This window comes from Lampetra planeri, chromosome 82 (genome assembly GCF_965212315.1).
Source record: "Lampetra planeri chromosome 82, kcLamPlan1.2.h2, whole genome shotgun sequence".
NCBI lineage: Eukaryota > Metazoa > Chordata > Hyperoartia > Petromyzontiformes > Petromyzontidae > Lampetra > Lampetra planeri.
Window position 1 is genome coordinate 3,874,854 of NC_136186.1, and position 12,948 is coordinate 3,887,801.

The 12,948-nt window shown below is 51.6% G+C and overlaps 2 protein-coding genes across 2 annotated transcripts in view; both read right to left on the reverse strand.

Moving 5' to 3' along the window:
* Positions 1 to 12,948, reverse strand: part of LOC144738423 (uncharacterized) — a 176,377-nt gene that overhangs the window by 146,606 nt on the left and 16,823 nt on the right. The gene's annotated exons all lie outside the window — the stretch shown is intronic.
* Positions 1 to 12,948, reverse strand: part of LOC144738390 (uncharacterized) — a 38,822-nt gene that overhangs the window by 3,512 nt on the left and 22,362 nt on the right. The window contains 2 exon segments of the mRNA XM_078621426.1: positions 2 to 370; positions 372 to 646. Coding sequence (XP_078477552.1) covers positions 2 to 370; positions 372 to 646 — 644 coding nt within the window.

Sequence of the window (12,948 nt, forward strand, 5' to 3'; positions counted from 1 at the left end):
AGTGCACTTGAAGGTTTTCTCTCCTGTGTGTGTTCTCTGGTGTATTCTAACATAATATGAACTTGAAAATGCCTTCCCACACACACTGCACTTAAAGGGTTTCTCTCCTGTGTGTGTTTTCTGGTGGATATTAAGATTAGATGACTGTGAAAATGCCATCTCACACACAGTGCACTTGAAGGGTTTATCTCCTGTGTGTCTTCTCTGGTGTCTTTTAAGATGAAATGAACTTGAAAATGCCTTCCCACACAAAGTGCACTTGAAGGGTTTCTCTCCTGTGTGAGTTCTCTGGTGTTTTTTAATAGCAGATGAATCTGAAAATGCCTTCCCACACACAGTGCACTTTAAGGGTTTGTCTCCTGTGTGTTCTCTGGTGTTTTTTAAGATTAAATGAACTTGAAATTGCCTTCCCACACAAAGTGCACTTGAAGGGTTTCTCTCCTGTGTGAGTTCTCTGGTGTTTTTTAATAGCAGATGAATCTGAAAATGCCTTCCCACACACAGTGCACTTGAAGGGTTTCTCTCCCATTGGAGATCTCTGGTCCTGTGTAAAATTTCCAGTAGAATCCATGCTGTTTGCATACTGGTCCCATTGTTGTCTTTGTCTGCTGAGCCGTGCTGAGTGCCTTTGCTCCATCAGACCAATTCTGCAGAGGAAGCATCAGAAGAAGCATCAGCTGCAGACAGAAAAAAATGTCCACACCATCTTTATCAGTATCGAGGCACAGAGGAATGAATAAATACACAGTCACACATGACTTACACGTCTATATTTATTCATATATTCAGGATTATCCCCAATTCATCACACCGGCTGTTAAGGCACACAATGAGAGGCAAAAGGTTATAAATATGCCTGGAAGCACTAGTATCTTCAAAATAAATGTTAACCCAAAACACCAAGCACACAATTTCGGCAGCCTGGCTGCAAAAGTAGTATTTATACAAGCAAAATTCAGCTAACATAGCAAAGGCTGTTGGTAATAATACTATTTGTATTATGCAGAAATGCATAAATAAATGTTCAATCGTGACTTTAGAGGTGTGAAGTCAGGCTCAGATTTGCTTGAATGCTTGGATGAACAGATCTAACTTCAGCAGCATATGTGCTGTTAATTTCCTGTTTCCATTCTTCCAAAAAGTTCCAGAGGGGAACTAAAATAAACGATTGTTTTGATTTAACCTCCATATTCAATAGTTAATATAATTTACTGCAAATACAAACTTGACACTGTCACACACTGGCATGGTAAAAAGTGGTGGTGTGTCCAGAACCATGCCTGGCCGCCTTCATCGGCTCAGTATTGACGCTTCCTCCCTTCACCATGTAATTAATTTAAGATAAATCAACATAGCAGAGGCCCACAAGCAGTTCAGCTTTCACTTTTCAATCATGTTTGCTGTCGGTGATAATCAAACTAATTGTTGAGTTCATAATGCAGTGAAATAACTGCACCACAACTCCCCACAAAGATAAACTCTTAAATACACATACATTTCACATGCATCATTAACATATATAAACAAAAATCCAACATTCATGACGAATTGCAAGTAACCTTATCCCAGTGCTAATGCCATGATAGGTGCAATTTAAGGCCATGTAAGTGTGGATTCCTTGTCAGCAGGTAATGGGAATGATCCAGGTGTCAAGGGATGACTGACAGATGAACCAGCTGTGCTCCCCACTGTCTTGCTGGGTTTTATGAACCCAGCGTTCCACCTATTCATGTGGGCGTCGCTCTTCCGACCTCATCGTTGTTGCAGAGAAAATATATATTAACTACCCTGCAGCATACCTCATGGACCTCCTCCACAGAGGCCAATCTTGACACTGCCGGCACCAGTCATTGGCAGTCCGATCGCCTGCCAAAGAGACTCAAGATTATATTCTATATTGATATCTTAAGGATCTGTAAGCTTCTAATACAATAAAGTCTGGTTGCATGAATCATAGGCAGGCCAGCCTTCATTGTATAAGCCAGCAGAGATGGTAATTTAAATAAGTTCGTATTCTGAATCCACACAGTAATATCTGTGGCCAAAAAGAATCACAGCTTTATTCGTTAGTTTCTAAAAAATTAACCCGTAAAAACAAAGTTTTTCACTATAAATCCTTTATATGCGTGGCATCGGTTTTATTTTATTATTCATTTCTGTTTTTCTTGAGTAAGAGTTTCATTTTTATCACATTGGTATTTTAAACAAAAAACCCAAAATTAAGATTGAACCACTTCTACGGGGAAGTTCTAAGTTTACCTTTTTCTCTCTCTCTGGGTTTTTTGTTCTCTCTCTCTGCCTGTATATTTAGTGCACTTTTTTCTGTCTACACTCGTTTTTTGTCGTTCTTATGTTCTGCTCTGTCTGTGTGTCTCCGTTCCTCTTGTTTTTTACGTTTTGTCTTTCTTTGGAATTTTCACACTTAAATTCTAACTCAGCAATCTTTGAAATACGTAATCGACCAGGCTATGCGTTTATTGTGTGTTGACCGACTCTCTGTGTCGTATTACATAACATTTCGATATTTTGCTAGGTTATTTAATTTAGTGTGTTCTTTCTCCCTCTCTCCAAATGTTCAAGCCTGCGTACTTTACTACGCGTTTCTTCGTACTCATTGACATGTATATTTTTTCTCTAAACCCTCCCTCTCTCTGCCTCCGCCCCCCTCTGTCTATTTAAGGCCACCCCACAGAGACGATCCCCCCTCTCTGTACCTGTGTTGCTCTATGTATCTTGGTGATATCTGTCTGCTTATATGTCTGTCTATAGTTTTCTGGTTAGATTTTGTTGCTATTTCATTATACCTGATGATGATTGCTTGTGTTGCAATCGAAACGTCGTATGCTATTACTTAATTTATTATTTTATCTTTATACGTGACTTTACCGAAAGAACCAAATACGTAGTCATTTATTGATTTAAAGCTTTCGTGACTGCAGGAATTAATACTCTTTGGGTCTTTCGGTCAAGTCGCGTAAATTGAAAATAATAGATCACGATGTTTCGATCGCAATACAAGCAATCGTCTTCAGGTGAGAGAAAAAGCTGCTGAGACAAGGTCTTATATAGGCCTGAGATGGGTGCATCAAGGTAGGTGGGTGGAGCTAGAGATGGTCCAACCAATTGAAATAAACACGAAGAAACCATATACAAAAAATATCCCAAGACAAAGAATAGTACAAATCTGTAAATAATAAAAGGGGTAAAACCTCTTCTTATATTTTGCTACTGGGAAAGGAGGTCCCATGATGTAGCTGCTCACCCCGAGCTGTCATTGTTCTGATGGTGGCGTTGTCTTTGTGCTGTGTACGCCTTTTGGCGCTGTCCTCTGGTCTAACACCGTTTGAGACTAGGCACGAAAGAAAGCCGTCTCTGGTGTGGACCAATCAGTTTCACAGACAATGCATAAATTATCACAGCATGTGTTTTGTTTGCATATTGATCGCGAGTATATTGTGGTTAATGCAGACACGATACCTTGCAAGAGGTTTCAGTTCGGCGTTTTAACATCTTAACACCTAAATTTAGATTTGAAGCTTTCCTGACTGCAGGGATTCATATTCTTGGTTCTTTTGGTAAAGTCATCAGGTAGAAGCGAAATAATAAAATAAAAATTAAATTAAAATTTCTCACGACGTTTCGATTGCAACACGAGCAATCATCACAGGTGTTAAAAACACAGCAAGACATTTTTCCAAAAGTGTACAACGAATTCTTGCCGTTTTCACACTTAAAGTCTCGAAGAAGAAAACAATAAAATAAAATTTCTCACGTTTCGACTGCAACACGAGCAATCATCGTCAGCTGTGAAATCCACAGCAAGAAATTGTATTACTTTATTATTTCCCTTCTACGTGACTTTACCGAAAGAACCAAGAATATCTTAACACCTGCTTTGTTGCCAAAAAAGGGGGAAAACCTCTTCTTATATGTTGCTACTGGCAAAGGAGGTCCCATGAAGTAGTGAGCCAGATGAAGACGAATTAAACTTAAGCAGAGGATTAAAGCAAATGCAATCAGGCGAGGGCAGGAGGCAAGGCCCCGCGTGGCTAGGCCCCGCGTTGTAATGTTCCAACCTGGACATCGATTCAATACTCGCTGCTACTCAATTGATATCCCGACGAGAGAGACGGAGAGAGGCTCTACCTGGGTAAACAACAACAACCACGATGTTAACTTCTCACCTCGGATCTGAGAGCGAGCGCGGTGTCGCAGCTCGTGACGTCACGCGGCAGCAGGTGACATGACGTCACTTGCGGGGTTCAACACACAATTCCCTCCCCCAACGAGCGGCGGTGTAACTGAATAAATTATGTTAATGAGACGGGCTCATGTCCAGTGTTGAGGCGTGGATGCTGAACCAGTCACAATGAAGTAGCGATTGCATTTATGAATAAATTATGTTAATTAACCGCCAGTTGATAGCTTCAGTTTCATTAATTAGGTACTAGCGGTAAGTACCCGGCGTTGCCCGGGCGAAAAAGGTGTAGTTACACAAACATATGGACTGACACACACACATAGAGTTACACACACAAATGCACTCACACATACATAGACTGAACAACAACCGCCATTCACCACGAAGTGGCGGTGACAGGCTATGTGCACCTTGAGGCCACGTGAAGTTTCAAACGCCTGCTAGCAGGAGGTCACGAGGCAAACCCAGATGGTTCAGGTCGACTGAGACGACTGGTTGATGCACCACCAGTGGCCCCTACTGTGTCAACTTGCTGTGCTTTAGCCGCCCGGCGCTCCGCTCGTTGTTGTGAGTATCGCTCCTCCGCTCTCCGTTGTTGTTGGAGGGCGATTGCCTTCAACTGGCCAGTAGCGTCCTTCAGGAGCCTCCTCCACAGAGGCCGATCTTGACATGGCTGGTACCAGTCATCGGCAAGTCCACTCAGCTCCACGTCCTCCTGTACCACATCACTCCATCTCTTTTCCAGCCCGTGCCACGGCCGTTTAGCCCCTTCGATCTGGCTGAACAAAAGCTGTTTAGACATGCGGTGGCTGGGCGCGCGGGCTACATGACTCAGGCAACGTAGCCTTGCCTGCTGGAGGAGCTCACCGATGAGACTTTTTCCACATCTTTCAAGTATTTGTGAGCTCCTCACACAATGCAGCCTGGTTAAACCCAGGATGGATCGTAGGCAGGCCAACCTAAATGTTTCTAACCGGCGAAGATGTTCCATTAGGGGTGTCCAAGTTTCAGAAGCATAGAGAAGGGAGGGAATGACCATGGCCGAGAAGACCTGAAGCTTCTTGCAGAGTGATAGACCAGGTAGCTTCCAAACAGCGTTACACAACCAATGAAAAGATAATGCGGCTCAAGTGATTCTGAATGAGTCCTCTGCTGTTAAACCAGAGCTGGTCATTAGCAGACTGGCAAGGTATGGGAAACTCTCCACTGTCTCCACAACTGCCCCATCACCAATTGGGAGTTGTGGGGATGGAGTGTCCGATGGTACAAAATACCCAGGCAGGTGCTTTGTTTTGGTGGGGCTGATGGTAAGGCCCCACCTCTTGGTGGCAAGCTCCAGGTTCAGCAACAGCACCTCGAACTTCTCCTCCGAGTGAGCATCAATTAGCAGATTATCGGCATACATAACGTGGTTGAGCAATAGGGAGCCATCCCTTGACCGCACCCGGGCATCGATCAGCCTCCCATTGTATCTGTACCAAATGGAAATTCCTCCGGTACAGCTATTGAAGGCTTCACGAACTACGTGGTCAAAAGATATGTTAAATAATGTGGGAGCCAGAGGACATCCCTGTCACACCACAAGGTGTAGAGGAAATGGCTCTGACTGACGGCCACGTAGTTTGACGTGGGGCCGCTCACCAGCAAGAAGGTCCTTAAGGATCGTGAGCAAAGGGTGAGGGACTGCGAAAGCACGACGAACCCAGAGCCCAGGCCTACTGATGGTGTCATAGGCCTTGAGCAGGTCTATAAAGCACACAGATGGACTAAGACGCACACATGGCCCTACAGACACGCGAAAAAATGGACTTACACTTACTAACATGGACGCATGTGTAGTGGTGGTGTTGACGTGCGCCGACAGTGATGGATCACGGGGCGGCACGGGGTGCGGGGTTGGGCACACGTTGGGGGCGTGGTGTGGACGCGCGCGCCGGGAGTGAGAGATCACGGGGCGGCGCGGCGTGAGTGGTGAGGCGCGCTGACACTGTGGGAAAACAGGATCGTAGCCAGCGCCCGGTGATTGGTCAAATGGGATGAGTGCTCTCAGCGACGTCTGCAGGGAGTGTATAAAGGGTGACGCGCGAGAGCACTCGAGGTTGTTGTTAACCAGTTGAAGATCGAAGACGGAGGGAAGAGGTAGTGCCCTGAGACCCCTAGTCCCGCTGTCCTTGTTGGGACCGGGGCCCTGTGTGGCTCGGAGGCGAGACTGTGGGACCCGTGGTCCGACGCCCATGTGGGTCGGGACTGTGGGACCCAGGGTCGAGAGGAACACCCCGGCTGGGTGTGTTTCGAGAGGCTACGGGGCGTAAGAGCCCGTGTTCGAGTAGCTAAGTGGGTGTTGGTCACCCGAGTAGCTCAGTGGGTGTTAGTCGCCCGAGTAGCTAAGTGGGTGTTGGTCACCCGAGTAGCTCAGTGGGTGTTAGTCACCCGAGTAGCTAAGTGGGTGTTGGTCACCCGGGCAGCTCAGTGGGTGTTAGTCACCCGAGTAGCTGAGTGGGTGTTGGTCACCCGAGTAACTAAGTGGGTGTTAGTCACCCGAGAAACCAAGTGGGTGTTAGTCACCCGAGTAACCAAGTGGGTGTTAGTCACCCGAGATACTACAGTGGGTGTTAGTCACCTGTGAAACGAAGTTGGTGAAATAAAGAGTGTGCTACCCGTGAAGTCGTCTCCCGCCGAGTTACTACATTACAACTGGCGTCAGAAGTAAACCTGTCTTCAAGAAGAATGGATACTAGGAAGACAACCCGTACCCACGAGCGAGATCGGGAAGACGACGGCGTACCGGAGACACCAACCTCTGGAGGAGAGGACGAGGAGTTGCCGCCGATGCAGCACTTCGCGGCGATGGCCGACGCTCCGCTCGCCTCCGACACCAGCCTGCAGGACGCACACTCCCGCCTGGCGGAGTTGCTGCTCGCTGCCGCTGCTGTTTTGGCGGAGATCTCCGTTCCAGCGGGCGGAGGGACGGCTGCGGGGTTGGAGGAGGCGGCGCGGCTGGAGGGATCCTGCCAGAAGGCGCTTCGCGCCAAAAGTTTTGAAGTTGGCGCCGTTTTTGAGGGTCCGCCATTAATTGGCGGGAAGCGCGGACACCACGTGGGCGGAGAGCTCCACTCGGAGCGGCCCGCGTCATCGGCGCGCGCCGGAGCCCTCCATTATGCGCCTGCAGACGGAGCTGACATTTTCTACAACCACAGCGGCGCGCGGGAAAATCGTTTCGACAACGACGACGACCGGGTCCTCCAGCAACGATTGCCCGCGCTGTCGGCGTTCAAGGCAGACGGGGGCGACTGGGGAGCCTTCCAACGAAGGTTCCTCGCACATCAAGAAATGTCGGGGTGGTCCGACACCACTGCCCTGCGCGCACTGCCGGCGATGCTCGACGACGACGCGCTTGCGGCCTTCACATCGGCCCCTAGGTCGTCCCGCTCAACGCTCCAGGCCACGCTACACCTAATGGCTAAAGTGTTCGGGCCGCCCTCGACCTGTCGCCACCAGTTCTACGATCGGCGAAAGGTGGTTGGAGAAACAACGCTCGCCTATCGCACGGCGCTGCTCGCCCTGGCGGACGCAGCTTTTCCCCGCATGGACAAGGAGGGGAAGGACGCCATGGTGACGGAGCAGCTGTTGGCATTGGCTCACGGCTTGGGAGTCCCCATCAATGTGGCGGACGAAATGGACATCTGCTCCCTGGGGATTGCCACGAGTATTCACGCATACGAGGTCCTCAAGCGCAAGCCAACGGTCATCTGCGCATCGGCGGGGAACGGGGCAGTGGCTGCCACGGTCGCCGAGCCTCAGCCTGCTGCGGCTCGGGAGGAGGCCTTCACTGTATTGAGACCGGGGGAGTGGAGAACGGGAGGTCGTTCGCCTACACGTTCATCCCGCAAGCTGGAGCAACCGAAACCTACGACGTCCCTCGTCGTCTGCTACAACTGCGGCCTTCGAGGTCACGTCGCAGCCGGGTGCCGGGCTCCGCGTCAGCGCGCCACGGGACCACGTCCGGACGACGACCGGGGCCACAAGTCATCACAACTAAACCCGGCAAGTCGCGGCACCTCACGCGCTCGGTCCCCATACACGGCACGTTTGGGTCGCCGCTTGGCGGTGCGGGGACCCCATAAGGGTACCGGGGGTTCGGTTCGGCGAGGGGGGTTCGTACACGGCCCGGAAGCAGTCGAATGGTCCGAATTGGCCCACAGGATGGTGGCTGCATCGGCCGGGTCGTCCGTGGTAACAGGGTTTATTGACGGGGTTGAGGTCCGGGTGCTTGTGGACACGGGTGCGTCGGCCACTATCATTTCGGACCTTATTTATAACATTCTTCCCGTCCAATGTCGACCCCTTCTGCCGGTGGACGTACCATTTTACGCGGCGAACGGGGGATCCCTGGGAATCATCGGCCAGATTTGGGCAACTATTTGTATTGGCGATATCAAATTGGCGGGTCCTATTTTTGTATCATCATCGCTGGCCGTTCCTTGTTTGCTAGGTACGGACTTTCTGTCCAAAATGCCCATCAAAATTCTCATAGATCAAGCCTGCATTGAGCTTCCATCGGGACGGCGGGTTGCGTTTTTGACGAGCCCTACTAAAATACGCACGGTTTGTGCGACGGTGCAGGCGCTGGCAACTCAGACTGTACGGGTGCCCCCGGGATCGCAAATGTTGGTACCCCTTCGGTTGAGAAAACCCCTCGGGGTGGATGCGGGGGCACAGGGAGTTTTGTTGGGGCCGTCTAACAGAGCAAAAGGGGGCCTCGACTTGGCGGTAGCTCAGACCATGGTGAGGGGGGACAGTGAGCCGTTCGTTATGGTCCTGAATACGGGGTCGCGGCCGGCCGTAATTACACAGGGAACGGTGCTGGCTCACGCCGCGCCGCTACCCGTCGAGGAACAGCTCGTTGCTCACGTGGGATTGAGTGCCGAGACGCATCCTCAAAGTAAGGAGGGGACAGAGTGGGTGGACTCGTTGTGTGCCGGGTCTAGTAACCTGTCCAGTGTGCAGTTGGGAGCATTGAGGGGCTTGCTACTCGAGTTTGCTGACGTGTTTAGCAGTCACAAGTACGATATTGGCTGCACAGACCTGTTGCGCCACCACATAGCTACGGGGGACGCGGCTCCTATTCGACAGAATCCCTTCCGGCTCAGCCCAGCCGAGAAGGAGCATGTGCAGTCGGCGGTTAATGACATGTTGGCGGCCGACATCATTTCGCCCTCTTCCAGTCCGTGGGGTGCTCCTATCGTCCTAGTTAAAAAACAGGATGGGTCCTTGCGGTTCTGTGTCGATTTCCGCCGCCTAAACAAAATCTCTATGGCCGATGCGTATCCGCTCCCCAGGATGGATGAGTCGCTGGATGCCTTGGCGGGAGCACAGTTTTTTTCGACGCTCGATCTGCTTTCGGGATTTTGGCAATTGCCCCTCGATGACGAGTCGAAACAAAAAACCGCTTTCCGGACACCGGGAGGCCTATTTGAATTCAACCGATTGCCCATGGGCTTACATTCCGCTCCCGCCACGTTCCAGAGGCTCATGGAATTGGTTTTGTCAGGCCTCCAATGGGACACCTGTTTGATTTACCTCGATGATATCATCGTTTTCAGCCGGACTTTTGAGGAGCACCTCCAGCGACTGAGAGCGGTGTTCCTCAGGATGCGTTCCGCTAAGCTTAAATTTAAACCGGCTAAATGTTTTCTGCTTCGGGAATTGGTCAGGTACTTGGGCCATATCGTTAGTCGTTCAGGGATCTCGACAGACCCTGCTAAGACGCAATGCGTCAGCTCATGGCCAACGCCAACCTCGGTCACTGAAGTCCGCAGCTTCATAGGATTCGCCTCCTATTACCGGCGTTTTGTCAAGCAGTTTGCCACCATAGCCAGGCCCCTGCACGCTTTGACGGCTAAAGGTGTGCGGTTTCACTGGGGGCCGGAAGAGGAGGCTGCGTTCTGCTCCCTTCGTGACGCCTTGGTGCAGGCTCCCCCCTTGTGTTACCCCGATTTCACGCAACCGTTTTTACTCGACACGGATGCCAGTAACACGGGTATCGGGGGAGTGCTCTCACAGGTGGTCGGGGGGGTTGAACGGGTGGTCGCCTACGGTAGCAGGGTTCTGTCCCCTGTGGAACAACGCTACTGTGTGACACGTCGTGAATTGCTGGCGATTGTGTTTTTTATACAGCAATTCAGGCCGTATCTTTACGGCCGTCATTTTACGGTTCGTACGGACCATGCGGCTCTCCAGTATGCTATGCGGGTGGCGCAGCCATCCGGCCAATTGTCCCGTTGGTTGGAGGTCCTTCAGGACTACCAATTCACGACGATTTACCGCAAGGGATTGCGCCACTCGAACGCGGATGCCTTGTCGCGGTTGCCGCCGCGCACGGAATGCGAATGTCTGCTGGGATCGAAGCGGTGTAAACCCCCTGTCGCCGTCCCCGCGGAAGTTGTGCTCACCGCCACTGATACTACGGGGGTCGACGCTCCCACGGGGAGGGACTCGCTGTTAGCGTTGCCTCTCATCGAGTGGGGCCGTCTCCAAATGGCCGACAGCTCCCTACTCACGCTACGTCGGAAGGTTGACGCTCCCGAGGGGGGGGAAGCGCGGGTCGGTTCCTGGGTGTGCAGACAGGGCCTCTTGATGAAGTGGGACAACATGTCCCGGCGTCACGCGCTCGTTGTGCCATTTGCTATGCGGGGTAGGCTCGTTCTGGCTGCTCATGAGTGACTCATGCATTTGGGGTTTCACAAAACGCTCGCCCTAATCCAGCGAGACTATTATTGGCCGGGGATGGGCAACGACGTGGCGAACATTCTTAAGGGATGTGTGAGGTGCGCTCAAAGGAAGCCGCCACCAGTAGCGGCTAATTCACCGCTGCAATCCATTCAGGTTTCGCGCACAAACGAATTGGTTGCGTTAGACATCTTGGGGCCCTTTCCCGCTACACCTAGGGGAAATAAGTTCCTACTGGTTGGCGTATAGTATTTTACCCGCTGGCCCATGGCATGGCCACTCGCCAACCAGTCGGCTGCGGCAGTGGCGGACGCCTTTGTCCAAGGTTATGTTTTGGACAAGGGCGCCCCTGAACGCTTGCTGACGGACCAAGGGAATAATTTTTCGAGCGTTTTGTTGCGCGAGGTGTGCGACCTGTTGGGTACAAAGAAAGTGCGTACCTCCCCGTACCACCCGCAGACTGACGGAATGGTTGAACGTCTGAACAGGACGATTACGTCTATGCTGTGCCAACAGGTCTGCGACGATCAGGTTGATTGGGACTTACAGGTACCGGGGGTGCTCGCGGCCTATCGAATGGCCCCTCATGCGGCGACGGGGTTTTCCCCATTTTTTCTTATGTATGGGCGGGAGGCCGATCCGGCCATGGACGTCCAACTGGGGATTTCCCAGCCACGTGCAAAATCTAAATTGGCAGACCACATCAAGTTTAATATCGCCAAATTGGCTGAAGCGCGAGAGGCTGCGAGATTGAATTCGCAGGCTCGGCAGATCGCGAACGAGAGATTGCATGAACGGAGGGTGCATACGCACGATTGGAAACCAGGCGATAAGGCCTGGCTGCATTGTCCACATGCACCGTTGGCTACATCCCCCAAATTGTTGAGATCATGGAGGGGACCGGTGGAAATTGTGCGGGTTGCACGACCCCAGAGTATACAGATTAAATGGGATAAACGCCGTTGGTACGTGCACCCCTCCCGACTGAAACCCTACGCGGCACCGTGTGACCCCGTTTTGTGCCGTAACGACCGAGCGTGTGATGTGACCGTCGACTCGGGGAGGGATGTGTTGCAGGCTGATCCTCACGTGTCTCCACCTGACCCACCCCCAGGTGTCTCGGGCCTGACGGCGGTTGACCGTCGGGAACCGGAACCCCGCGGCACGCGCGGATCCCCGATGCCTGGCCCGTGCCTTCCTGAACTGCCGGCACCACCGGACGGTCAACCGCGTCTGGTGCCGTACGAGGGACCGGCAAGGCGGACTCGGGCTAGGACACAACACTTTTCATGAAAAGAGAGAAAAATTTTTTTTTTAATACTATTTTTAAACCCGGGCTCACCGCCGTGTTCCCCCTCTGCCGGGGTAATGTCCCGTTCAAGGGACGCTCGGGAAGAATGGGACGCTGCACGAGTCAGAAGAAAGGAAAAAAATATATATATTTTTTGCATACACATTTATTGTTGTCACTCGCCGGATTGTAAATATTGTTTTGTTGTTGTGGTGGCATTGCTGGTTTTTGCGGATGGCGGTGTTCGTGTTGTGTTATGTTGTTATGTTGTTGTTGTGTTACGGGGAACACATGGGAGGGGGTGTTGTATATTTTTATAGCAGCCGGGTCGGCTGCGAGCTATGTGGTAGGGGGTGATGTAGTGGTGGTGTTGACGTGCGCCGACAGTGATGGATCACGGGGCGGCACGGGGTGCGGGGTTGGGCACGCGTTGGGGGCGTGGTGTGGACGCGCGCGCCGGGAGTGAGAGATCACGGGGCGGCGCGGTGTGAGTGGTGAGGCGCGCTGACACTGTGGGAAAACAGGATCGTAGCCAGCGCCCGGTGATTGGTCAAATGGGATGAGTGCTCTCAGCGACGTCCGCAGGGAGTGTATAAAGGGTGACGCGCGAGAGCACTCGAGGTTGTTGTTAACCAGTTGAAGATCGAAGACGGAGGGAAGAGGTAGTGCCCTGAGACCCCTAGTCCCGCTGTCCTTGTTGGGACCGGGGCCCTGTGTGGCTCGGAGG